Source organism: Dermacentor silvarum, chromosome 8 (genome assembly GCF_013339745.2).
Source record: "Dermacentor silvarum isolate Dsil-2018 chromosome 8, BIME_Dsil_1.4, whole genome shotgun sequence".
NCBI classification, from domain to species: domain Eukaryota; kingdom Metazoa; phylum Arthropoda; class Arachnida; order Ixodida; family Ixodidae; genus Dermacentor; species Dermacentor silvarum.
In genome coordinates, this window is record NC_051161.1 from 91,771,343 (window position 1) to 91,796,688 (window position 25,346).

A 25,346-nucleotide genomic window follows, 5' to 3' on the forward strand; every position below is an offset into this window, starting at 1 on the left:
AACGATAGCTTCCATTCAAGATGGTAGTGAGGCATACACTGCTGGCACAAGTGATTGGTCAGCCCGAAGGCACTCCCACTGCTGTCGAACTTCTGCCCATAAGACGTCTGCAGTCGTGGCGTAAATCGGTTTCTTCACAATGGCAGCTTTCATACGACCCCATAAATTTTCTATTATATTCAGGTCGGCGCCTTTCGGACACCACTTTAGCACAGGGATCTGCTTCTCTGAGAGATACTGTTTCACAATCCTGCCCGTGTGAACTGGTGCCTGGTCGTGCTGGAACAGAAAATTTCGGTCAGGAAGCAAGTCTTCAATGTAAGACAACAACACATCGTCCAGACTACGACAATACTTCGCCGACGTCAAAGTGCCGTGGATACGTTGCAATGGGACCAGGCCATGTCGGGATATGAAGCCCCATACATTCACGCTTGTTCTCCCACTGGACAACACACTTCGCACGTTTTGAGCATCGTATCTGTAACACAATGTCTTGTGAAAATTTACCTGATAGATGATGAACAAACTCGCAAGTAAGTCAGCCTTACCGGGTGCCTGAGAGTCGCCAAACACGCACCCTCTGGTCCTGTCGCGTGGAAAAGGTAGACTTATCAGAAAAGATGACGCGACTCCAGTCCTCGCTTGTCCGTGGAGCAAGCTGCAAAGCAAACTGCAGCCTTGCGTTCTTGTTCGCCGCTGTCAGTAATTGTTTCCGTGCTGCCATGCAGCTGCGAAACCCTGCATCCTTCAGTTGACGGCGAACTGTAGCATCTGAAGCATCGAGGCCTAAGGCTTCACGAATTTATCTAGCGGGAAGGAAAGGATCCTGGACCACGGCTGCGATGATTAACGCATCTTCATCCTCCGTCGTAGATCTTGGTGGTGGCGCCCGGGGGGCGTATATTGCTTTCCGCGGATGATTGCACACGCGACAAAGAAAAAAAGGAGGGCGATGAGGATGGCGCGACCTTCTTGTCGACGACGACGACGATGCTCGAACGCAATCATTAGGTTTGTATGAATGCACGATTTGGAAGCGTGGCTGTACGGCGTAGTGGTTACGCCGCTCGCCTTGGTATCGGGGGTACGCGGGTTCGAATCCCGCCTCGGCTTTTTTTTTTCTTGGTATCACCTGATGAGAGGAGTACCACTGCTGGTACTCCTCTCATCACGCCAGCTTTGTAAACGCGAGCGCTTGCAGTCATCGTCCGGACCCTCTTCACGTGTGTTTTTTATTGCAAAAGCATTAAATGCCCGATGACGCGCAAAATCTGGCGTTCGGCATTAACACCCAATGGTGCCAAAACCCACGTGACCAAGTGATGATGTCACGTTTCAATGTCAAGTAAAACCGGCCAGGCCAAAAAATTTACTTGGCCAACCCCCGAAATCGGGTGGCCCACCCCCAAAATTGACTTGACGCATCCCCAAAATTGACTTTGTCCAATTCTAAAATTGAGTTTACCGATGTTCAAAACCGACCTGGCCCATCCCCAAACTTTGGATGACCCACCCTCAAAATTAACTTTTCCCAATTTGAGCACATGACCAAGTAATCACGTCATGTGACATTGTCACGTGGCCAAGAACCTTATGGTGCAAGGCCACATGACCAAGTGATGACGTCTTGTGGCAATGTCACGTGACATTGACGTCGAAATAGCATGGACGTCGATATAGTCGATACGCCCTGAATGCTTTTGCATTCAATGCACGTGAATACTTAAGTGCCTGTGTAACTTTTGGCGCGTGTCACTACGCTCGCGTTTAGTTAACATGCGATTATTTAATGTAATTTATACTGACCACAAAACTATAAACAAGCCTTAATTCGCGTAATAGTCTAATACTTTGCTACCACTGTCAATGCTCGCCTTTCTGGCTAAACTGCGACTTTTTTGTGTTTGCGGAAATGAAAACTAACCTTGCACACACACGTCTGCAGAGCATACTAAATGGTGAAGCGCTTGGAAGCGGGGTTAGGCAGACGAATTCTCACTGAAATTCCCTACGGCCCAATGTCGCACTGTAGGTAAACTGTTAGCCTGGCGAAACCGTCGATTGTTAAATAATCGCCGGAGGTCAGTTCTGCAGCTGGGCGCATGGTCTTAAGTTCGATTGCCGGTAGCAGCGTGCGCATTCCCATGGTAGGCGGAATGAAGACTGCCCGCGCCTCGGGTGCGTGTTACTGAACCGCAGTAGTTGAAAAATATGCCAGAGCCTGCTGCTACGGCATTTCTCATAGACCGTGGCGTTTATTCGGTACGTTAAACCCAGCAACTTATTTCGATTCGAAACTGTCGGCGCTGACAGCAGTGCTTTCCCCTCCATTAGTGCTCAGCAACCGCCGCACGTTCCCTTGTTGAGAAACATCCACGGCGTCGAAGAAACGTTTTTTTCCCGCTGTGGCCGACACACGTGCGCGTGACGTTTGTTTGCCTGCCGGCTGGTGGCGACATGTCACGTGGTACGTCAATTTCCCAGAACCTTCGAGGTCGGTCGAATGACTCATCAGGAGGAAGCAGGCGATGACCGAGGCTAGTGCAGGACAATATGCATTGCCACGAGCCCGAGTGAAACTTGTAGAATACTCGCTGAAGCGGAGGAGTTCGGCTTTTCATTATTAGAAGCAGGACCGGGTTAAGAAACGTACTGGCTTCGGTTTAGCGCGTCTTTAGATAGTTTTAATATAGCGTATAACAGCAAACGCAAAGAGATAGCGTTAGCGTTGAGTGCTGCCCGCTGCGCGTGCGCTGTACGTAAACGGTGCTCGAGCTTTTACGTACGTACGCTATTTTCGTGATTTAGCGTTCAACGCTAACGCACGCAAAATTGGGACGCTAAGAAATAGCGTTGTCGAACATGGCGGCACCCGTGGCTCCCGCTTCACCGTGAATTCTCGTGATGGCTACGCTCTCACTCTCGTTGATCGCCAGTGACTATTGAAATGAGCTTTCGTTTCCTCTAAACTCACCTGAAACGCTAGTCATGAGCGCATAGTGCGTCCAATTTATGAGATCACTCGGCGATTCCGGTGGCCCTAAGCCTGACGGGACGCGTCCTCATAGCAACAACAGAATGGTTGCTAATGAATTTCCTTGGCTTGGATACGTTTGTCACGAGGCACCAGACGGCGCCCTGTCTGTGAACGTCTTATACAGCGTTGCATGCAGGCTCCCTAGAACGTCTTCCTTGCCGTTTGCTTTCCCGTACGTTGAACTAAATGTCTCAAAGGGACGCACACCATGGCGTCCAGTAATGCTTTAGCGCGCGGACCCCACTAGCGCAAGCATTATACGCTATACTAAAAGTGTCTTTTACTAATCCACATTGGTTCATATTTTATAACTACGCTGCGCTGCTGGGCATACGAAATTTCTAGGGAATGCGAGAGAGCTCATTTAATCTCTCATGAATAAGTCCTTTGAACCGCAGAAAAATGACCACTCCGTTGCTCCTCCGAGATTGTTCAGAAATTGCTTTCGCATCGGGATGGGTTCGTTAAACGACAGACAGACAGCACGCGGGAGTGCTAATCAATTTCTTTGTATTGCACCTCGCGTGCAAAAAGCACCTTTTACAAGCGAAGCGCACCGTCTCACTTTTGTTTGGCTGTGCGCAAACCAAGTAGTACTGCACAGGTGAACCTTGCCAAATGTGCGCCTGAACGGGTCCAGGCACTCGGATCTCCTTAAAAAAATAATCGTACGAAAATAACATCGTTAAACAAGGGGATAGGTGACGTCAGCTTGATATGCTGTTGACAGGCAACTACAGATGATATCGGAATGCAGCTTTGCTTAAGCGTTTTCTTCTGATTCAGAAGCCCCGAATGGGAGTTTGTAGCGCAATCGCGAATACCTGATCAGAAGGGGACAACGATATTTTTCGTACTACGTTCGCGGCGCTTACCATATGGGCCAACGGCGATAGATTTCAATGGTGATTGCTGTTGGACGACGTTTTATTGTTCTTTTCATGAGGGGAGAGAGAGAACCTCTCTGTGGACTGTTGCGCGTAACTACAAATAACGTGTGCTGCCGCTTCTGAAGTGCTTTTGAAGGGAGGATCAGACGGGTTCACAACAGTGACAAGGGCAGCTAGTGTGGCGGTGCTCAAGGAGTTCTCGTTGGAAATGTCTATACCGGCATTACGACTATCCGTGAGCTTTTGTCGGCTCATTTCCTAGCTTGGACTACTTCATTGGTGTGTACACTTGTGATTTATAATTACTACGTCTTATAAATCGCTTTCGATGCTTTGCGGGCAAAAGTGAAGCGTCACTGTCCGCATTTATGGCGGCCGTTCTTTCCACTTCTCAGAGTATATCCGCCGGCGCTTGTCTCATCATGCAACACGTCGATCGTCACTCGAGCCAGACTCGACCACTGCGTTGGGTCGATTTTTTGCAATGCTCGCTTTCCGAGACCGTCCGTATATAGCGGTGACTTTTCACAGAAAGCGTAGGCGTCCTGCCGCGGAGACCGGACTGCTCTAAACCTGAAGTACACTGGATATTTTCGACCTGTTACCTACTTTGACTGGATGGATTGTAGATATACAAAGGAATGATGAGCGTATTATACAAAAAAAATGTTCATAATGCTGTAACCACAACACCCAGCGAGTCTCCCCCTCTCCCGCCCCCATTGAAATTTGAAAACATCAACTACGATATAGCGTATAGTGCAGTGCGCGCGACAGCACAAGAAACTTATTCCCTGCTTGTCTAAGTGGAGCTAAATTCTGTAAGAAATTTGCTTGTGCAAAGATTTCAACGTGTACCTTAAACAACTCAAGCTACTAAGATACCGTTTATTCCTCCTATACGAAGTGGTCTAAATTCGGTAAGAGTTTTAAAAACTTCGCTAACTGCATTCGATATATTGTTGCCAGAATTGTGAATTTCTCGACGTTCATGTGTCCTGCCTCAAACGCGCTCAGTCACAGATCTCTGTAATATCTCGGCGACTGTCTTTTTTTTTTTTTTTGAGCGATGTTTTTATGGCCCCGAGGCGTTGTACAGACAAGCTTGGACGTGACTTGAACAACCGAAACAACAGGCGAAAATTCACAATCCCATCTCCCCCCTCGCCGACATCATTTTCCTTTTCATTTCTGGGGACGCGATTTATTTCCTTCTGGTTTTCCCTTCGACGAAACTTCTAGATTCAAAATCAAACACGTGTACCACAAACCACGGCCCTTTCAACGCAGTTACTTTCAGGCAACGCACGTGAGGACGCGACAACACAAAGGGAAAAACCGAGCCTAACCAGACACACGATAAAGCAACCGCGCAAGGTTGCTTCGGGTTCGTTCTACGGGTGGAAAGAGACGTGACCCTGTAGTTACAAGCCCATCCAGGCACGCGTACCGGGTCTGGGTCATCGCCATGTCGATAAACAACGCGCCGCGCCGTCCCCTTCTTCACTCGCAGTGTCTTGCATATATATATGACCGGCGCCACTGGTCGGAATGAATAAAAGCGTTTTTCTTTGAGCTGTTTCTTAATCGATTAGGAGCACACGGGCGGCGGCGCGTAGACCGGTCAAGGGGCGCGAAATAATAAAAGCGCAACACGCGAGGGGGGCAAGGGCGAGGCGCGCTGCATGTTTGGACGAGGGCGTTGTTCCGACGGTCCGGCTGGCGTCGACCTGGTGCTGTTGATCTTGCTGTGCCAGACCGGCGGCGGCGCTGCACCCCAGCGAAACGCCCGTGGTTGCTTCTGTTCCTCGTGTCTCGCGCCGAGTTTGCAGTCATCAGTTGCCTTACCGCTTGCGCAACAACCGGTCGCGTGGCCATTAGTACAGCCATCGTGTCTTTGGTGTCCCTCACCCCTCCTTCCTCATTCATTCTTGCGAGTTTTACCCGGACACAACTAGTCTTCCGTTGGAGCCTTGTCGCCGGCACCGCTGAGGAGTAAACAACGTTCCGGTCGCCTCTGGCCGGGTCAGGAGATAGTTCGGGCGAAAGGGGGGGCCACCTCCCGCAAGGCTGTCTTCTCTCGACGACCTCCTCCTCTCCGCCGAATTGTACCTCGTCTCGGTCGCATCTCCTTTCCTGTCTGTTCTTGTAGTTACGGCACAACTTTGGAAACTCTGTAGTAGCTCGCTTGTGCAAAGCCGGAAAAATAGGTATATCGGCTGGCTGCACCGACTCGCATTTGATCCAGGGGGTAACCGATAGCGTTCACGTGAACCCTACATGCAAATTTCGAGGCCGTCTAGACGGCTCCAGCCTGCCTTTGGTCCGGTCCGTTTTCACTTCCTGAATCGATCATGTCACCTGCGAGCTGTATCTACAGCAACCGTCGATTGTAATCGTTCGCAGCAAGTGATCGCTTCGCCGTGACAACTGCACGTTCCCTGTGTAGCATGCGCTTAAATATCTTTCATTTCTTACGTGGAAATACGCTTACTTTTTTATTATCATTCATCAACGCGGCAACGAACAGGTTCGCGGACGCCATATTCCTCTGATAAAGCGATAATGTTCACAGAGCACGCTTCATAGCTGTGAGGATCGCGCTCCTCTGACGTGGCTTACATACACGTGGTGACTACGTGACATGCAAATAAAGAAGATCTCGGGAGTTACTCGTGTAGCTTTCTTGTTGGCAACGAGAAGGCACTGGTACTCGTTTTGGCCATCGGAGGCAAAGTGCATACGAAGATCTTGAGAAACCTCTTGGCAAGCTTAACGTGTAGCATACGGGCAATGCTGCCGTGCAATGCGTCAGCGCGAATTGTAAGCGGGCAGATGTGCCTATATACGCGAAATACTCACTTATTTTAGCTAGAATATTCTGTCAGTCGTGTCGAAACCTCGCGATGGTGTTAAGCGGTGAATGAAAAAGAAGAAAAAAGAAAGAACAACTTGTATTTGAAGTTATACATTGCTTCTGTTAAGAGAATATAGAACCTAACGCCGATTACGACAGGCTTCTGATGGGATGAAATCACGGTTCGAATGAACCTAAATATGTTTACACGATGCGAAGACCCGCTTGCATTTATATCGTTTCTGAGTTGTGGGGAAACTTGAGAAGCAGTCCAGTGGCCGACCTTCGGCTCGGCCTTGGTCGCTAGGGGCGCCCGGCATGGTCGAAAGACGTGTCTGTCGTCAGCGGCAGAAGGGTTGAGAAATTAACATATGAACCGACTGAGGCGAAGAAAAATGTAGAAAATGTAAGAGGGAAGCCCCGCCTTTTGTATACAGGTCGAAGAAGGTGGCCTTGAAGGTCACTATGTTGTGCGTGATGACTGGTCCAGCAGCCGCTGACGTCATCAGATTCCGCAACAACCGGCATCGAGCCAAGAACGCGTGTAGTATAGTAGAGTTGTTCACTCGGCGTGACGTCATCTGAGTGCAGCCGAAACCGCACCAGAGAAGTTTGAGGGGAACTATGGCCGCGTGACTTCCGCGTTATGGGCCTTGACTTGAAAGCGCAATGAGGACTTGTTGCATGTGCCTTATAACAGACGCACAAGGCTTGATCGGTTTCAGGTTGGCCGCAAGTTAATGCTCGTTCGACACATTCTTCTTCCATAGCGGGATGTGCCTGTTACGGCGTCTATTTATTTGATCGGAAATTACATGAATCCCTTAATTGGCATAAAAGGGGGTTGCCGAATTCGCAGGAACGAAAGTGTTGCGATCGATCGGCAGTCTAAATAATGTGCCGTATGCCGTCTTAATTCTTGAACGTATGGACGCGGACGAATCATGAATTTTCATGACATGGTAACGGTTTCATGTATTCTACCGCAGCTTCTGTATACACGACTGACAATTTGGTGAAACCAAATTGTCAGTCGATTGATTTCTCGAGAAAGTAATGGCCGCCTCATCGAGTAGTTTAGATGAAGAATTATAATTGTGCTATCTGCCACATGCAATCTCTAAAAAAAATATTGCTGCAGCTAAAATGAAACACCCTGTATAGTATGCTGTATAAAAACAATTCATTACCCTTACTCCTTTCATTGAATATTTCATAACAAGCTCTTTTTTGTTTTATAATACCATTAGGTGACTTTAGGTTCATTTGCGTATGCTGTTTGGTAATGTTCCCCGTTTGAGCAGCGGTTTCAGCCACAGTTCGCGCCCGTGGCGTCATACAGACGAACTGTATTACGCTCGTTCTCGAGATCTTCATATGACAGTAAGTTCAACGAATTCCGACGTTACGTTTACCTTGGCTTGCGCGACTCTCCTTGCTACTTGAGGCTTCATTTCTTTTCAACCGGGGCTGTACTTACTTGCGTTGTTGCACAAAGCAGTAGAAAACAATATGGCGCGAGGCAATGCAGCGAACCGCTGAATCCGTCATCCACTCGTCAGCGGGGAGTGTGTGCAAAGCGTGCAAATGTTTTTGTTACAATTAAATTACATTTGCGCAATAACGGCAGCAGAACGCTATCTCTGCGGCTGTACGTCGAGGGTCGAACGACGCGCAGTTGTAAATGTGTAGGAGTTTATTACTGATGAGTGCCAAATAGTTTCTCGCGTGCCTCATATCTTAAATCGCCACAAAACTCTGCCCACCGGCACTGTGTTTGTGGCTGGCAGCTTCCCCATTGTATACGTCCTTCATTATGTTCCACACCACTGCTCGCCACTGCAGTTTGGCAACAATCGCCGCTGCTTCTATTTCGTCCGATAAGGGCTACTATTCTTTTTTATCAGCCAGGATAAAAAAGAATAGAATAGTAGCCCTTATCGGACGAAATGTTCTAGATGATGGATCATCTCCTAAAGCGTAAAAACACTTGGAAACCACACACAGAAGTGCTGCTGATACTGTATCATGCGGCGAGCTCTATGTATTCCTAGTAAACTTTAAATGCAAAGAAAAAAAAAAGACAGGGTCGAAAGGATGGATACGGATGAGCGGTAACTTCCAACTAAACTTGATTTATAAACGGCACGATTATATGCCCGGGGATATGTATGTGTATATTCCTTTGGCGGGAAAGAGAAAATTCAGACCGATTGATCGCGCAGCAACATTGACCAAGTCTTGCGCGCGCGCGTGCGTGCGTGCGTGTGTGTGTGTGTGCGTGTGTGTGTGTGTGCGTCACGGCTGCGGCACGTAGGCTGCGGCACGTAATATTTTCGCCCACTTTAATTTCCTATTACGTTGTTTTTTTTTGTTTGTTTTTTTACACCTTATTCGAACATAATTAACTTTCCCTATGGTTTTTGTAAACATCGAACCCCTCGGACCTCGTTCTTATTTTCGCTCATCACATAAGCACTCTGGCGTATGTAAGTTGTACCAGGCACCAGACATAAGCGGTGCCCTGTGAAACCAAGTGCTATACTATGGTCGAACTAGCCCACACAGCCACCCTACTAATGTGGAAACGTATTTACTATGCATTCACATGGGAATACAAAAAGATAAAGACGTAAGGCAAGAGCAAAACATTTTTGATACTGAACAAATGAAAACAACATAATTAAAGCATATCGCGCGAGCAAGTACTCACGGGATCACTTTTAGTTATGCGTTCTTATAGATACATGGCATAGGTGTTGATCTGTTAGTTTGTAGTTAAGTGCTCTGGAAAGGCAGTAAGAGTTTGAAGGTGATAATTTGCATGGTAAAGCGGGAGCGAGGACATGCATGTGCGCGTGCGCGTTTATAGAACAATACGCAATGGAAGCGCTCAGTGAGCTTCTGAATTCCCTGGTTTCTTTGACCCGATGTGCAGTGCTTGCTTTCCACACTACACATAACTGCTCCCAGGCTCTTTTTGTTTTTCTTTTCCCCGAGACAGAAGTCATCACCCTGTAACTGCGCGGCTCTTTGTGCGTTTCGATTCCGGTTCGACGAACGGTAGCGCTGTGAGTTTAGGTCAGGAGCAAGGCCCCTGGTGCGAGGTCGCTCCGCAAAAAGCATCGCCACTCGCGGTCACCTTCTAACCCTCGTAATTACTCGCTATTTGATTATCTCTAATGAGCACTGATCTCCCCACAACAACCGGTTGACGAAACGATCTGGGCATAGCGATTGACGACGCCAACCGATGGGTATTATGCAAACGGACAGGTGCCGCCTAATGGTTCCCCGTGGCATCCCGGCTGGCGCCTCCGGCAGTTCCACCAAACGGTGGCCAGCTAGGCATAGCGAGCTATGTAGGCGCAAATGTGCAGCGTGTATTGCGTTATCTGTCTTCGTCCTTTCAAAATCGGTCGTATACTCTTCGGTTGCCGATGTGTAGTTTCTTATCGCGTGTTAGATTACTCATACGTTCAGGTAACAAATGCGGCCCGCTGCATGCGAGGGCAGTCCAAGCACGATAGACAGCTCCTTAGTATTCAGTCCGACGTAACTTAGGCATTTCTTCGCGGGAAATAAGTGGCTGATATGATACGTGGAATCGATCTCTTAAATGATTTCAGCAACACGTCTTGCGTATTTCCTTATTATCCCTCAGCTACCCGTCGTCGATCAATGTAAGCGTGCTCACCTCATGTCTTGATCTAGTAGGTTCGCCATACGTGACCCATCGTGCTTTTCGCCGATTGGGAGTCAGCAATGGTGACTTTCATATTCCAGGGCTCATCGTAACGCCATGAGAACGGCGAGTTATCGCGACGAACTAAACACTGGAAAATGGTGCATATAGTTTGAGCATGTTCGTGCCAAATGTGGGCCGAAATTCTGTACTTACATATGGTATATCGCACGCAAATAAAGTATCTCAGTCTTTAGCTTGCTATGGGCACGTTAACACTATTACGCGTTTCCATCAAATGTGCACGGCATTGCAGCTGCTAATCGTTATCGATTTCTGGTATAGTGTCCTTCAATAAGCAGTCATTGACCTATGACATCTGGGACACATGATTTGTGCTGTGTTTCCCGTGTTCTTTACCATCTTCAACGATGCTTGGACGACTTGCTTTCCCACACATCGTCTCACTTCTCGACCTCTGACCCCAGCGACGTTTACCTGTACTTACTAACCGGCACTCTTTCGTTTATTCAAACAAATCGAAGGCCAGATCAAAAGCGCCTCGCGCCCGCTTTAGCCCGCTGGTTCGCGAATAGCATCCTTGCAGTCCATCAAACCTTCATTCTGGGCTCTTACAACGGTCGTAAGACTGTCGTTTTGGAACGGCGTAATCCGAGAGGAGCCCGTGTCTAAGTAAGTACGCAAGGGGTTGGCGCAAAAGCGGACCGTCTTCCGCATCGAACTTCGTTCGCTACAGCTGCCGCCTCGCTATCTCCTTTCGCCGGTTAATGGCGGGCGTCCGCCCTCTTTCCCCTCACTCTCTCCATATCGCCGATCCGTTGCTCGCTGCACGCCTGCTGCTCGAAGCGTCTGTTGATGCTCCGCTCGGCGACGTGCCTCCGCGTAGGCGACGTTTATACCCGCCAGCCATCGGCTCGCCCTTCCCCCAGCGAAGGAGCGTAGCCTGGCTAAGCTGACGGAGCCGTCCGTCCGTGCGTAGAGTGGCCCGCTCTCGCCGAATCGGACGGAGCAGGGTTTACACACACACACACGTTGACCGGACGAGACGAGCACGTGCTTCGCCTGCCGCTGCTGCTGGTTCGTCGGCTGGCTCGCGTTTGCAGCAGCGTAGTACGCGTTGCATTGCGAAGCAGCGGCGCTCGGCACCGACTCGCTTCGAAGGGATTGCGCGCCTGTTCGAACACCCTCGGCTGACAGCGTGGTATTTTTCTGCTCGGCGCTGGACACCGGATCGGTTCCTCCGCGTTCACTGTGATCGCCGCACCGCCGACGCCTGCCTGCATCTGCTCCAGCGCCGCGCGCTCAACCGGTGTCCGATTCTTCTCGTGCGCCGACGCTGAGTTTCTCGCGAGCACGTTCAGATCTCGGTCCCCGACTCCGACCGCCGGTTTGTCGGGTTCGTATAATACCCCGTGATAGGAACGTTGCTGTTCTAACGGTGGTGATTGGCCAAGCGTTGTGGTTGTGTGTGATCTTGTGTGTTCCGTGTGGAATTGTCGATCCCGTCGGTGCCGTGTTACGCTGGAGACAGGATTTTGATGTGCGGATTGATCTGACTCGACTCTGGAGAACGTCGTTCTTCTACCGGCACTTCAATCTGCCAGGGCGCATTTAAGGGCACCTTCGCACAGCTCAAGAGCGCGCGCGAGCAAAACGTTGAAAGAATGGCGAGGGATGTTGCGCTGCCCACGACTGAGGGAAAGGAGGAGCCGGCGCCGCAGGCCAGTAAGTACAACGTCTCGGCTGTGTACACATGGTTCACTTTTCATGTTTTTTCTTCGCTTCTTAGATACATTGCACGTTTGAAGAATATTGGAAGTATGCCTTCCTGGTACTGAGAGGAGTCTGCACTGCGTTCCGTGTGGGAATTTACTTGGGGACGGTAAACACGAATCAAAGGCCCGTCTTGGAACACTTTATTTTATTTTTTGTTACGAGTAGAACGTTTGCATTTCAATGGGAATCGTAATCTAATACGAAAAAGCGTTGTGTTCATTATAACCTTCGGTGCGGAAATTGTCTTCACTCGGCTAGTAGGCTGACTCGCTTTCAGATAGTGCTGTTTTGATATATCAGCGGCGAGACTTCGTGTACAATTTTTTTTTTTTTTACGGGCTAGTGAAAAGCAGAAAAGATTGCGCATGAACGAATATTGCCTTCTTCACACCCAAGAGTGGGATCCTTGTTCGACGATCAAAGAATGCGATAATAACCGCCTGTCTTGTTTGCCATCGAAAATATGTACGTTCAAGTGCACGAGTACACATCGCTTCACGCTCTAGTCGTCTTCAGCGTTCCGTAGTTTCTATATATATATTTTTTCCCGTAGTTTCTATATATATACATGCAGTATAGATTAGTTTCCTTGGACGAAATGAGACCGACCGTTCCGTCGTTCGCTTGCCATTCATTCGCAGTGTCCATAAACCTTCAAAGGTGACATACAGTATTGACCCTTTTCGCGGCGATCCCGTGGGCGCTGCCATATTTGATCACGTGGTGACGCGTCCATTGCTTGCCTCAACTGCCTCCGTTGCCTCCTTGTTTACAATGGAAGTGTATGACGCCGGCGCGGCTTAGAAAACCTCTGTTGTCGGAGATATCATAGACGGTGACAAGGTGGACGACACAAAGCTTTGATCACAGCTTCGGAGAACATGCAAAAGCGCTTTCGGAGCCGATTAAGCTATGTCCAAACGGCGCAAGCAGCGTAGATGGTGCTTGTTCCAAAAGTGGGGCTAAATATGTATTCCAAGCTATCCAAGCTTTCCGATTATGAATTCAGTCAGAATTAGTGTGTTTTGCTTTTTGTTCTTTATTCGCCAAATATTTTGAAGCAGTGGCTTGTCAGTTTCTGACTCAGTGAAGTTCCTCGGTACGGCCACTATCTGATTATTTTCTGCCTAATCGCTCGCGGGTGTGCTCAGTCCCAATAGATTTGTTCTTGCTGCGCACAAGGCTTGAAACGTAGCTGTTTTGTACATTGTAATACCTTGTAGCAAATATATATTACGGCTAGTAACTCGCTTACTCTTGTGGACCGTCACGAAATATTCAGCTTCGACCATTCGTGCGGCATCGCTGTAGTCCGTCATTTATTGTGCGTATACAGTGCGCATATAGTCAAGTGTGCACCCATTCACTTATTCTTGATACGTCGGCGATAGAGTGGGCGTAAGTTTTCCTGCCATTTGGGACAGATATGTATAGATAACGTGCGCGAAACTTACTATGACAGGAAGCGGCGGTACTCCCACTGTCATTGTTTAACGAGTGGTACTCACTCTTGCCGACGTTCTGGGGATGAAGCCCTTTCTTTGAAGGTTAGCGATACAAGGCTGGCGGATGAGCAAATTTCTGTATCCTCGAGGAAAGCAGCCGTACATCTCGGAAGTGCGGGCAACACGTTTGGACAGTTGCAGCAACGGTTCGAGAACTTGGCCACACAGATTCATTCCATTCCTTAACATGCCAGTCACTATTTTTGCAGCCAACTACTGCACACGTCTTCAATTCACATGGTTCAATCTAACATGATTGGAGCACAGTGTGTTAGCAAAAACTCGGTTGCATTTCCGACAGCTGATCGCACAGAAGCAAGGTAGAAGCGGTAATGGTTTCGTATTCGTGCGCGGTCGCTGAGGGGAGGTATGGCGCGCCGCCGTGAGCGCCATCTCGTTTCTCGAAAACAAACTGCTCCGCGAAAAGGGTCAATAGGTTTATTAGCTTTAGAATGGCGCTTATTTTCCGTGACTATGCTGTAGTATTTCAAAACGACTAGTCTCATTTATTTTGGCTTCCCTTGCAAAAAGTGGATGAGAGGGGGGGGGGGGGGGGGCTTAATCATTAGAATTACCAGGTCTCTTGCTTTCTACACATTATTTCTTTTATTTCGCTAGTCATTGTTTATTTGCCTTTCAATACAGGAAGTACAAACTCATTGGAACCGTAGTCAGAGAGAGAGAAGGTTTAATTAGTAATCAGAATCAGGCAACTCATTGCGAGATACAATGCAACAAGGACATAAACATTATAAACAACGTTGTACAATAGTACAGATTCTGAAGATAGAACAAACATGTACGGGCCCGTGAGCAATAGTATGCGAACCAGGGGTTACGCGAAAAAGCCGATTTTTTCCTCTGCCTGTGAACGCAACTTTGCATTAAGGACAGCAGTCCAAACTTGGCATTGCGTACTTTTCAGTGTACTCGTCAATTCCCGTTTATGCTAGTTAATTACGAAGAAATTCACTTTTTTCGGCGACCCTGTGGTCCGTATAATTTTGCTCACGGGTGTACAATAATCAAAGACAGCAGAGGTTAAGTTCTCTAAGAGAACGAGGCAGACAGAGTATAAATCGTCAGTCCTATCATGATAATATAACTAAGGTCATGTATTAATATTTTAGGAAAGAGAATGGAGATTCTGAAATATTTCGGGGTATCCGGGGGTATAGTGTTCCAAACTCTGGCTCCAATAGTTACAAACTCATGTTCCCCGCACAGGTTGTGCATGGAATATAAATCAAGATTGTTATGTGTATCGTTTCATACGGGATGAACAAGGGAATATGTTTACCTGAAAAAAAAAGGTTATTAAATGTCATGACCTATTGCAAGCATTTAACTTGAGAAGACAGCAGCGACGTTTCGGCAGGTCCTTGTGCTTTCTACGTCTGTGCTTCCAAAAGCTGCCTAAATTTGAAGAGTGTCCGCAAAACTATTCCACTCTGATTTATTAAAATGCTTTTAACACACGGATTGCTGCGAAAAAAAAACAGGCAATGTACATACAGTACGAGACGAATATTTGTGAAACAATGGCGTATACCGGGAAAGCTCACGTTCTTCGTGGTGTATATAGACATGCAGCCCAGAATAGGGAAGTGTAACTCGAAACCTTATGTGTGCGGAGATCAGGCCACCCGTAAGGTATAATGCCTGAAGGCATCATCCACGTCTCAATCCAGCGTTTTCGCTTGGGCCCGCGGCCCCGAGCTCCGTACATGTATTACTACTCCCCGATAGTGCCTTCAATCACAATTCGAAAACATTTACATGCGAAGCTACTTGCACGAACCATTTTAAAATAAATTCCTACTTTGGGCACACGCCTGTGTGCCTCCTCGGTTTTCAGTTGGTTTATTAGTTTTATGAAAACCCACCATCAATACCGCTGTGATTGGCGCGACACTTTTTTTATCCCATTCACCGCTCCGTTTGCGGACAGCTAGAAACAAAGGACTATCGCATCGAGCTCTGAACCTTCGTGACCCACCTTGCAAGATAGGAGGCAAGATCCGAAAAGTGTATAGGGAAGAAGCAAGGAAAAGTTTGCTTTTGAAGAACAAACATCATTGTACTTTAACAACCTGCATTGAAGCTATTTCTTAGCGATATAGCAATCGTCCACACGACCAAAATTCGTGGAGCTCGAGCAGGCTTTTGTAAATAAGTGAAACCGTTCTTACGGAGTAAGTTATTTCGGGACGCCTTCTTGATGCCGGCGACGTACTGTGAAAAAAAAATGCATTGTGCCGAACAAGCACGGAATAACAGGTCGTAGTTCCGCGCGAGGTTGGAAGAACTGGACGAAGCGCGCTATGTAGTCGTTGAACATGCAGTAACGCCGATCGCTCGCGGCCGGTGTTCTTTTTCACAGGCGTTTGCATGTCTCAGGCCGGATGCATAGGAGACGAGGTATCACGTGACCGAAAACGTGCTTCGTTTTGCATCGTCATCCGAGCGGGATCTGGTTGGGTGACAGACTATATAGGGAGCATACTTGTCTTACAGAGCGTGCGTCGAGATTACTGCAGTTTCGGCACACTTTTGGGTGTGTGTCTAGTGAGTGCTTAATTTTCGACCTACAGAATTTGACTCCGTGTAAAATAGTCGTCGAGAGTAAGAACTCCAGGTGGTCGAAATTATTCCGGAGTCCCCCACTACGTCGTGCCCAATAATCAGATCGTGGTTTTGGCACGCAAAATTCTATATTTAAAAAAGATTACCTCCATCTATTGTTCAATGAAACTGCTGAGAAAGCAAAGGTATTCGCCCTTCGTTGAACCCATTTGCGACTACGCAAAATTCCCTCTGGCACATATATCACATCTATCCAACTGATATTCTGCACCATGGTATGCAATGTCATCTTGTTATGGCTTGTTGCTACATTATGTCGTCGTTTCCAGATCCTAAAAGTGAAACTAGATCACACCTTGAGTATGTGAAAAAAAAAGACTAGAAAAAACGTTGTCGCAGTTTCACCTGAAAGGCGAAGCATCAGTTGCGATAGTAAATTTGTAGAGAGCTATACGGAGTAATGATATTAGCTTTATCAGCTGTATAAACTTGGACATGCAGCAGCACCGGCAACACGCAGAACTGTTGTCGACGCCGTCGGCGTTTTGCCCGCGTTCGCTCAAAATTCGTGCAGCGTTGGTGACTGTTGCCGGAGCCTCTGATATAAATAGGCACTTTGTGCCGCAGCTAAACGTCGCCTCCCTTCCCTCCCCCCCCTCCCCCATGGCCTTTCGCACGTCGGAAGAAGGCGCGTTTGCTCTACATATATGGGGATTGTATAGGAGGAAAGAGACGCCTACTTCTGCAGCCCTTAAGGAAGCACGGCGCAGAACGCGCGTTTGATCTCCGCCGTGCGTTCACTCCCCGTCAAAGCGCGCGCCCCTCGCGCCCTTTCACTCGCACATACAGCGTTCGGCGCGCGGCGACGATTTCATCTCCATTGGCGTCATACGGAACCTCACGGTGACGGCGACGACGACGGCGACGCCGACGGCAGAAATCTGCTTTTGAGTGTCCATATAATTGCTATCGCAATAAAAGCAGGGAACAGAATGACCGAACGTCCCAAAGCGTGTCTGGGATATTATATCCATAGTAAAATGCGCTTCCAAAAAAATTATTAGTCATTTGATTTCCTGGCGTGAGAAACCCATACACAACCCCTCCGTAGTAGCTCTGACGACCTGTGTTCTCCGTCGAGGACGTCGAGCAAGTAAGGCGTAAAATATGTGCAGTCCCCTACAGCATATAGCTCAAGTGAGTGATGCAAATGCCCAACTAGAGCGTACACGGTGACACGAGTAAGATTGCATAAAACAAAAGAATCTGCGGCAAGTGCGGGAGAAGGGGTCGAACGAGTGCGAAATGCTATACAAGCGTGCATCGGAGAAGGTCGTAAATATATCCCACAAGCTTTCTTAAATGTGTACGGACACAAAATCTGAAAATTTTACGAGAACGCTGAAAATGAATCCTCAATGTGCGATTACACCGAAAATAAGTAGTCACTTAGCTCATTTTCAGCCGATGGCTTTATTTTCGGCGTTTTCATGAGCGCGCGCCACGCCGCCCGACCCACGCAAGTTGGAAGGCGTGACGTCACGACACCCTCGTCGGATAGCCGGCCGGCCTGCCGCGGTCATTCGAAGCGCGCCGACGCCGCCATCGCGAGCATGGATTCGAGTTCTGGTGCCTCTACCAGCGATGAGTGCGCCTCTGAAGACGAGGACCATTCCAACTTGGCAAGAAATGTTACCGCTTACGGTTACGAGCCTTCCGCGTTAAGCGACGAAGAAGAGCAGGCGGCCGTGGAAGTGCTGGTCAGGTTTTCGTGAACCGTAGCGCGAAGATTTCGCTCTGCACCAGACACTTGTGCAAGAATTATTTGTCATTTCCGCTCTACACTTGCTTTTTCAAGAGCTCACGCAGGCGAGGCAGCGGCGGGGTACTTCAACACTGCGAGGATGACTGAATAGTGGTTCATGCCGGGCTGGTCACGTAATCATCGTCGACGAAGTGGTCCGCGCAAATGAAGTCATTTTTTAGAGGTCTCCAAACTGGGCGTGATGGCTGACAGGCACGTATCCATAGTTTACGCACCTTCTCATCTCTATAGTAAACGCGTGCGACCGCGTGTCACGACCGACGATGCTGATATAACAGCCTTGGGCGCAGCAATGTCTGGGAATTTTCTTCCGCCGCGACGAACGCAGGAAGGCACATGTAAGACGCACCACGTGCGAAGATCGCCGACGGGGATAATGTTTCAGACGGACCACGTGCGAAGATCGCCGACGGGGATAAACGCTGCAAGGGACCGACACCCCCGAAAGGCTGCGACGGCTGTGGCCGACCTTGGCCGCGCGTGGGTGTTATGACGTCAAATTTCAGCTTCTGCCGGCGGCCGCTTGGAGGCAAGGCGCAATGGAAAATCGCAAAGACAAAATGTTTCGCGTTCTTTTTTTTTTTTTTCAAAGCAGCTTGTTGTATTCGCCATTTTCGCCAGTTCAACTTTTGTTACGACGCAAATTACCACCCGCCAACGTTTGTGTCCGTATCCCTTTAAGGAGCCTGTACAGAGCTTGCTGGCTGTCTTCTGACTAACCACTTCGTGTTCACACAATTTACAGTTGGGAAAGGTTGTGTTGTCTTAGTGTGAAACGCTTTTCCTTGTATAGCAGTTGAGGTCGTCGCATTCTCGTCACCTGTGTCCAGTACTGAAAGGCTTTCTTCATTGAGCCAGTAGTGCGAATAACGGTGCAATCCCTGTTTGTCTTCGTGTTTTCTTACGTGGAACGACCATGTGTGACACGGTTGCTAAACCTGCAACCGCATGCGCCATGGCTTGATCTCAGTAAAATAATGTTGTCTTTTTCTCTTTCTTTTCTTTTTTATTTTTATGTGTGCGGCTGTCTTGTTCCTGGGCCTGAATTTTCCGCTGCAACCTAAGCATCAACACATGGTCTTGTTAGCGCCCTACCTTCCACTCGGTCCTTGCCTTCGAGCCTCTCGGTTTCCTTTAACTGTTTTTCGATACCGTTCGCTGACATCTCCCTGCTCCGGGTTTCAATTTGTTTTTGAACAGATGGTGGCAAAAACATGGTGGCTATGACGCGTTCCCGGCTTTGAAATCCCGCTTCCGGCGCACCCAATACGCAAAAGCATCGCTTTCGAGATTTGTGTTTGTTATCAGAACGAAGCGCTTGATGTGCTTAGACACCACCTATTACATTTTTGCGAAATAGGGACTTTGTAGATACCGTATTTACTCGCGTAATGAACGCACTCGCATAATGAACACACCGCAACTTTAGTCCTCAAGATTTGGATTTTTTTTTCTCCCGCGTAATAAACGCACCCTGAACTTGCTGCCGTGAAGTAGGAGAGCCACAGTACGATTGGGCGTCCGATATGGTGTCCGGCGGGTACGATTGTATCGGACGCCGCATTGTACCGTGTGTCTCCTACTTTTATTGCGATAGCAATCATTGTACACTCCAGGTACATTGTTGCCGTCGGCGCCGACGATCGCGGCTCTATCTCCCGCGTTCGAGGAAGGAAAGCGGGGAGGAAACGCGCCGTATTTCGTCGCTCGCATGGCGCCGGCTGCATGGAGGGGAGGGTGGAAGGCGGCGCAGCAACTGCACAATGCGCGGCCGCGCGCGCCTTATTTTGACAGCAATCTCCGTCGGGCCGGGGCTGAGTCTAGGTGCGACGGCGGCTTATACCTTTGAGCGTGCTCCGTTATCGCCACTCAATTTGCGTTGAAGTGATACACCGCGCGGAGGTTACTTCGCTTCCTCACGCAAGCGTTTCGACAGTGAGTGAGCGTTTCGACAGTGAGTGTGATTGGTTCATGTTTGCCTGTGCGCGCTGACACCATGCTGGTTAAATTACTTTGCAAGTTTTTACGGCCTCACTAACTACTATCCTCACTTCGTATAGCTCTCTACGCATTTGCTATCGCAGTCGATAGTTCGCTTTCCGAGCAAAACTGCGGCTTCTTTAGAGGTGGCCGCGGGAAAAAAAATCGCTCAAGATTTTACCCCGCATAATAAACGCACCCCCCAACTTTGCGCATATTTTTCGGGGAAAAAAAAGTGCGTTCATTATGCGAGTAAATATGGTATTCTTTGTCACATTATTCTGGACTAGACTGCCAGCGTCCTCCTGTGTTTCAGTGCTATAGAGCGAGGAACATTTGTTGTGCTTGTCGTTTACGGAGAAGTCTCGCCTTCAGTTTCGTCAGACGGGCTGCATTCTCGTGGCGGCTGCTCAGCGAAATCCTGTCATATAAATATTTAGCCAATATCGCCATTCTTTTGTGTGTGGCGAAGGGGAGAGGGGGGGGGGGGGGTTCAAGCAAGTGCGGCATTAACAGAAATAAGAAACCGAGTGACGGGACAGTGGGCGTGGGGAATGCAGGAGAAGGTGAGCGGAACCAAACAATGCCTGGGTTGTAGCGGCATCAAATTACACGCAAACAGATCTCGCGTTTCCTCGCCGTTTGGATGGAGCACACCAACGCGACTGGTGGAACTTTTCCGCGAGGCCCGCGCGCGCCAGGGCTTCTGGGAAGGCGGGCGCGGCAGCACTTTTGTTCCAGTTACGGTAGGGAAGAGCAACGGCTCCTGCGCAATCGCGGCGGTGCAGAGGTCTAACCTAACCGATGTGCAACGCGAGAAAAGACGAGGGAACCGCGCATAGCACTTGCGAACCTACCACACCGTGTCTCTTTCAGCCGAGAGAAGAAATCCATGACAATGAAAGTTTCAGTTTTACCCTTGCTCTGAAGCGGTGAAAACAATGGACAATTTTCGCTGAGGGTCGCTTTGCGGTCCGCTCTGCTCCCACTTCGTGCGCTCAGACGCTGCAGCGAAGTGTGGTGACTTAGCATTCGTGATAAGCGCGTATCCCAGAAACCCGAACAGCGTGCAGTCAGCTTCGCTGCGGAACAGCAACAAGCAGTGTGGATGCACCACCGCATTACACCGCTCAATTGGCTCGCCGGCGCTCTATGTTCGGCTTCCAGCGTGAACTTTCTGCACACGCGCACTAGCGTTCGAAGCCCCAGAGCGGCCCATAAACGGGCAGATAGAACTCTCTAATATCTAGCGCACTATTGCGCGCACTATATACAGGGTGTCCCAGCTAAAAGTAACCAAGGTTTTAAAAACGACGGAGTGTGCTAGTGGGATGAAACGAACTCAGTGGTGTTGAAGATCGCGCGACTTATAGTCTGCGGTATAGTCTGGGAGCGCTGAAATAGTGGCGCTATCACGTGCTTGTTTTTGTATTTCGCGGGCTGTCTTTAAAGGCAAGTGTGCAAGAAGCTCCATCAATGGTACTTAGTGGCAAACACTTCAGTCGGCGATTTTTAAATGTGACCTACAACTTTCGTACTGGAACTTTCTTGGTGAAGCCAATATTTAAAACGTTAGGTAATCCGTTATAATAATTGATTGACTTTGCAAAAGTAAACAAAAACACCGGAGACTAGGCCTTGCGATCTTCGACACCACTGAGTTGGTTTCAGCCCCCTAGCACACTCCGCCGTCGTTTTTAATACATTTGTTACTTTTAACTGGGACACCCTATATATAGTACCAAATACTCACACTGATGCTTCCCGGTAACTGCAGCTTTCTTCTTTCTCCACCTTCGTCTCCGCATCCGAGGCGAGCACCACCTGGATGGTGTTTTCAGTGCAAGGAACAGACCCGGGCGTGCCGCTGTGTGAATGGTAGAAATGCTGGAAACGGTGGTTTTGTTTGAGTTTCCGAGTAAAAGAATTATGTCTTCTCGTATATTCAAATAACAATCCGACGCTGTCATGTCTGTAGGGTTGTGGTTAAGTCGTACTTTACGATTTTTCTTGCGCATTTTACTTTGAGAAATTCAATTAGTTGACTATTATAACGCCCCTGCGCCACGCGGGAGAGCCTGCGTGGTCGGGGTGGTTCGGGATGATTTTCTCGGCTGTGGACGCCGACGCCAACACCGGTGCCCGGTTTTCGGCGACACGTAAGGAACCTACATGAACAGCGTTGCATGTAGGCTCCCTAGCGACACGGGGCCTTTAGCGCTGTCACGTTAAAAGGTATCAAGGGAAATATACAGCGTGGGCAGCATTCAACATAGTGGAAACACAAAGGAAGCATGGCTCCATATTGTCTTTCCGCCGTCCGTGAAAAAAAAAGAAATAAATGTAACGAGACATTTGCATGATGGCATATACAGCGTAGCGCGCATCGCAACCGCAGTTTTGTCAAGATTGGCTGCTGCTTCTGTTCGCGCCATCCGGAAGTCAAGGTTCCGAGTTTGATGCGCCCGCTCGAGTACTTTTTTTATTGACTCTTATTATGTTTTCTTGAGCATGACATGATTGTGCCGATCATTGCGAGGATATAGCTGTATCAGAAGGGGCAGCGACTTTGCGAACACTGCGAAAAAGTACAGATATTGGTGTCCAAGAAAAGGAAGAATAGAAAAAAAAAATGATAGAAAGAAAAACGTAGGTAAAGAAAGCAGGAGGTACATCTTTTGCTTTATTCGTTTATTTATTTACCCTCACGGTCACAGGCATTACAGAGGGGAGTGGGAACAAATTTCAAACAGGCATGTACTTACGTAATGGTGGTTAGTGCTTCGCGAAAACGTTGGTTATCAATGATTGATACAATGTCAGCAGGAAGGTGGTTCCATTCGATTGCTGCGTGCGGAATGAAGGACTCAGAAAATGTATTATCTTTACAAAATAGAATACCTATACCTTATAGCGATGATGAATGCGATAGGGCATATATTGCGGTGATAGAATGACTATGCCGTGAAGAAAGGTATGGTAGTACATGTTATGAAATAAATTCATGCGGCTAACTTTTCGACGTGCTGCTACAGATGGAAGGGAAAGGCTGGCTTTCATGCCTGTTATGCTAGCAGTGCGATTGTAGTTTAAATAGAGACGTGAGGCTGACTTCACAAAACGTGTATCGTTCGTAATAATTGTTTACCGTCGCGCGAGCGCCTTCAGTAATGATATGTTCCCTGTCACTGTTGGCCGGAACCTATTGTTACGAATCAGTCTGGCGTAATAAACGCTTCGTGTATACAGAGCCTGTACCCTGTATTCAGAAATTCTCATGCTAAAACTGTTCGTAAGAGTGGACGCCAGACAGTCGTGCTGGCGGACATATATCATTAGCGAACGCCGCCGGCCAATGTGAAGCGGCACTTAATCACTAAACGCTTTGTGAATTCGGTCCCTGGTCCCTCTGTGTATGCCCGCATCTCCGCGTAGGAAAATAGTGCCCCAACCGCTCGTTGCCGAGCTACTGTACTACACACTCTAAGCGTGGACCACGTGTATATTTCGAGCGGTCTGCCTCCGCGCCGGCCATGCGCAGACCGCAACAGCAGCCGCCGGCTCGCGCGGTCACGACCCTAGCAGCTGCCGCCGCCGTGCATTGAGTTTGCCGCTCGGCCTTTGAAAGCTGCGGAGGCGAAGAAAAATGTAAGCACGCTCGCATCACGGGTGGCCAACCGCACATCGCACCCCCCCTCCACTGGGCCCCTTCGCCGTTTTCTAGCACTGACGAAAGTAAGTCAGCGGCTACGGCGACTCGACTCCGGGCTCCGATCATGGGCGCGTCTATTCGAGCACTCGCACATGCTTGGACAACGCGAATGGCCGGCGGCGGCCGCTAGCGCTCGTCATGATGGGTGAGTGAAGTTGGGATTTCGTGGCCTTCGAAGAGCGTCGCGCAACCCATATTAGCTTAGCGCATGCATGTATATATATATATATATATATATATATATATATATATATATATATATGCATTGGCGGTCTTGTTCGGACACTAAACAGAACACACCGCGCTGCAATTACGGGTGAAATGAAACTGAATTCCTTTTGAGATTATTCATGACTTAACGGGCATTAAATATGCCGAGACCGAGGACGTTACCGTTGCTTTCTGCGCATTTTAATGACATGTAACAAGACATTCTCGAATCCTTTTTCTCTCGCTCGGATATTAGTAATGAAAAAAGGGGGTTAAATAAGAACAAGGCCCGGTTACTTGAAGCCAACCGTATGGTCAGACAGTTTCAGCGAAGCATTCGTGTAGTTATTAAAACGGTAGAGTAGCGATGAAGATGTAATTTTGTTCTTATTTCTATCTTTTTTTGTGTGTGTGCGACACCTGAGTTGTGCTCAAGGCGATCAGAAAATCTGCATGGGGCGGGGGGGGGGGGGGGATATCCTTTGAATTTACCCGACTTTTCATAGCACCGTAAACGTTTTCACCCCTCTCTTCTGCACCTGAATAAACCATTGAAAAGGAAATCGAAGGTGGATGACGTCCACTCTACGGTGGTGAGCAATGTTTCCCTTTCATGACACTTCCACCAGCTTGCAGGCTTCCTCAGAAATGATTTGCCAGAATCTACCATTATAACCATGTCTTGAAAGGCACTATTGTATTTCACTCACAATACGTATATTTCGCGTAAATCAAGCCGTATACGCAACACTGAAGTAAAGGCCTGCTATACGAACCTGTTCAGTCACACTAATATCCCTACGACAGGCGCCGACTAGAAGCTCCATTGCTCGCATCCCAGGCTCGAACAACTTCAAGACTGCCATGTTCCATGCTTTCTGTAACTTCTTTATGCGTATGTTGTATTTAATTTGACCACTCATCTCTATAGCGTCTTCGGACATTCGGAGTGTTTGAAAATAAATAAATAAATAAATAAATAAATAAATAAATAAATAAATAAATAAATAAATAAATAAATAAATAAATAACTGAGTCATGCAGGTAAAATTTATTAATAACTTGAATTGATTATTATAGGGAACACTCCCTAAATGCCAAATAGAGGTCATTCAGTGCTGTAGCCATTTTCATTTAATAGGTAACCCGAGGTTAGCATAAGTTTTCATATAACCGTCCGATAAACTTCTGCGAAGTACGTCGCCCGTCTTTAACGCGCTGCGTTGCAAAGCCACGCGGAACACCGAAGTGTTCCGCGG

General features: G+C 48.3%; 1 protein-coding gene and 1 long non-coding RNA gene across 6 annotated transcripts in view; one reads left to right on the plus strand and one right to left on the minus strand.

Moving 5' to 3' along the window:
- Positions 1-25,346, plus strand: part of LOC119461572 (sulfate anion transporter 1) — a 220,616-nt gene that overhangs the window by 82,897 nt on the left and 112,373 nt on the right. Inside the window, exon 1 of one of the 5 annotated variants that reach the window (XM_049673226.1) lies at positions 11,541-12,218. The exons of the other annotated variants lie outside the window; for them this stretch is intronic. Coding sequence (XP_049529183.1) covers positions 12,158-12,218 — 61 coding nt within the window. The 5' untranslated portion in view covers positions 11,541-12,157. Of the gene's footprint in view, positions 1-11,540; positions 12,219-25,346 lie in introns of those variants that run through there. 5 annotated transcript variants of the gene reach the window in all.
- On the minus strand, positions 93-694 carry LOC119461576 (uncharacterized). Its single transcript, XR_005194004.2, has 3 exons — positions 552-694; positions 365-481; positions 93-279 (listed from the first exon to the last, which is right to left on the minus strand). It is a non-coding gene; the product is annotated as an uncharacterized LOC119461576 (long non-coding RNA).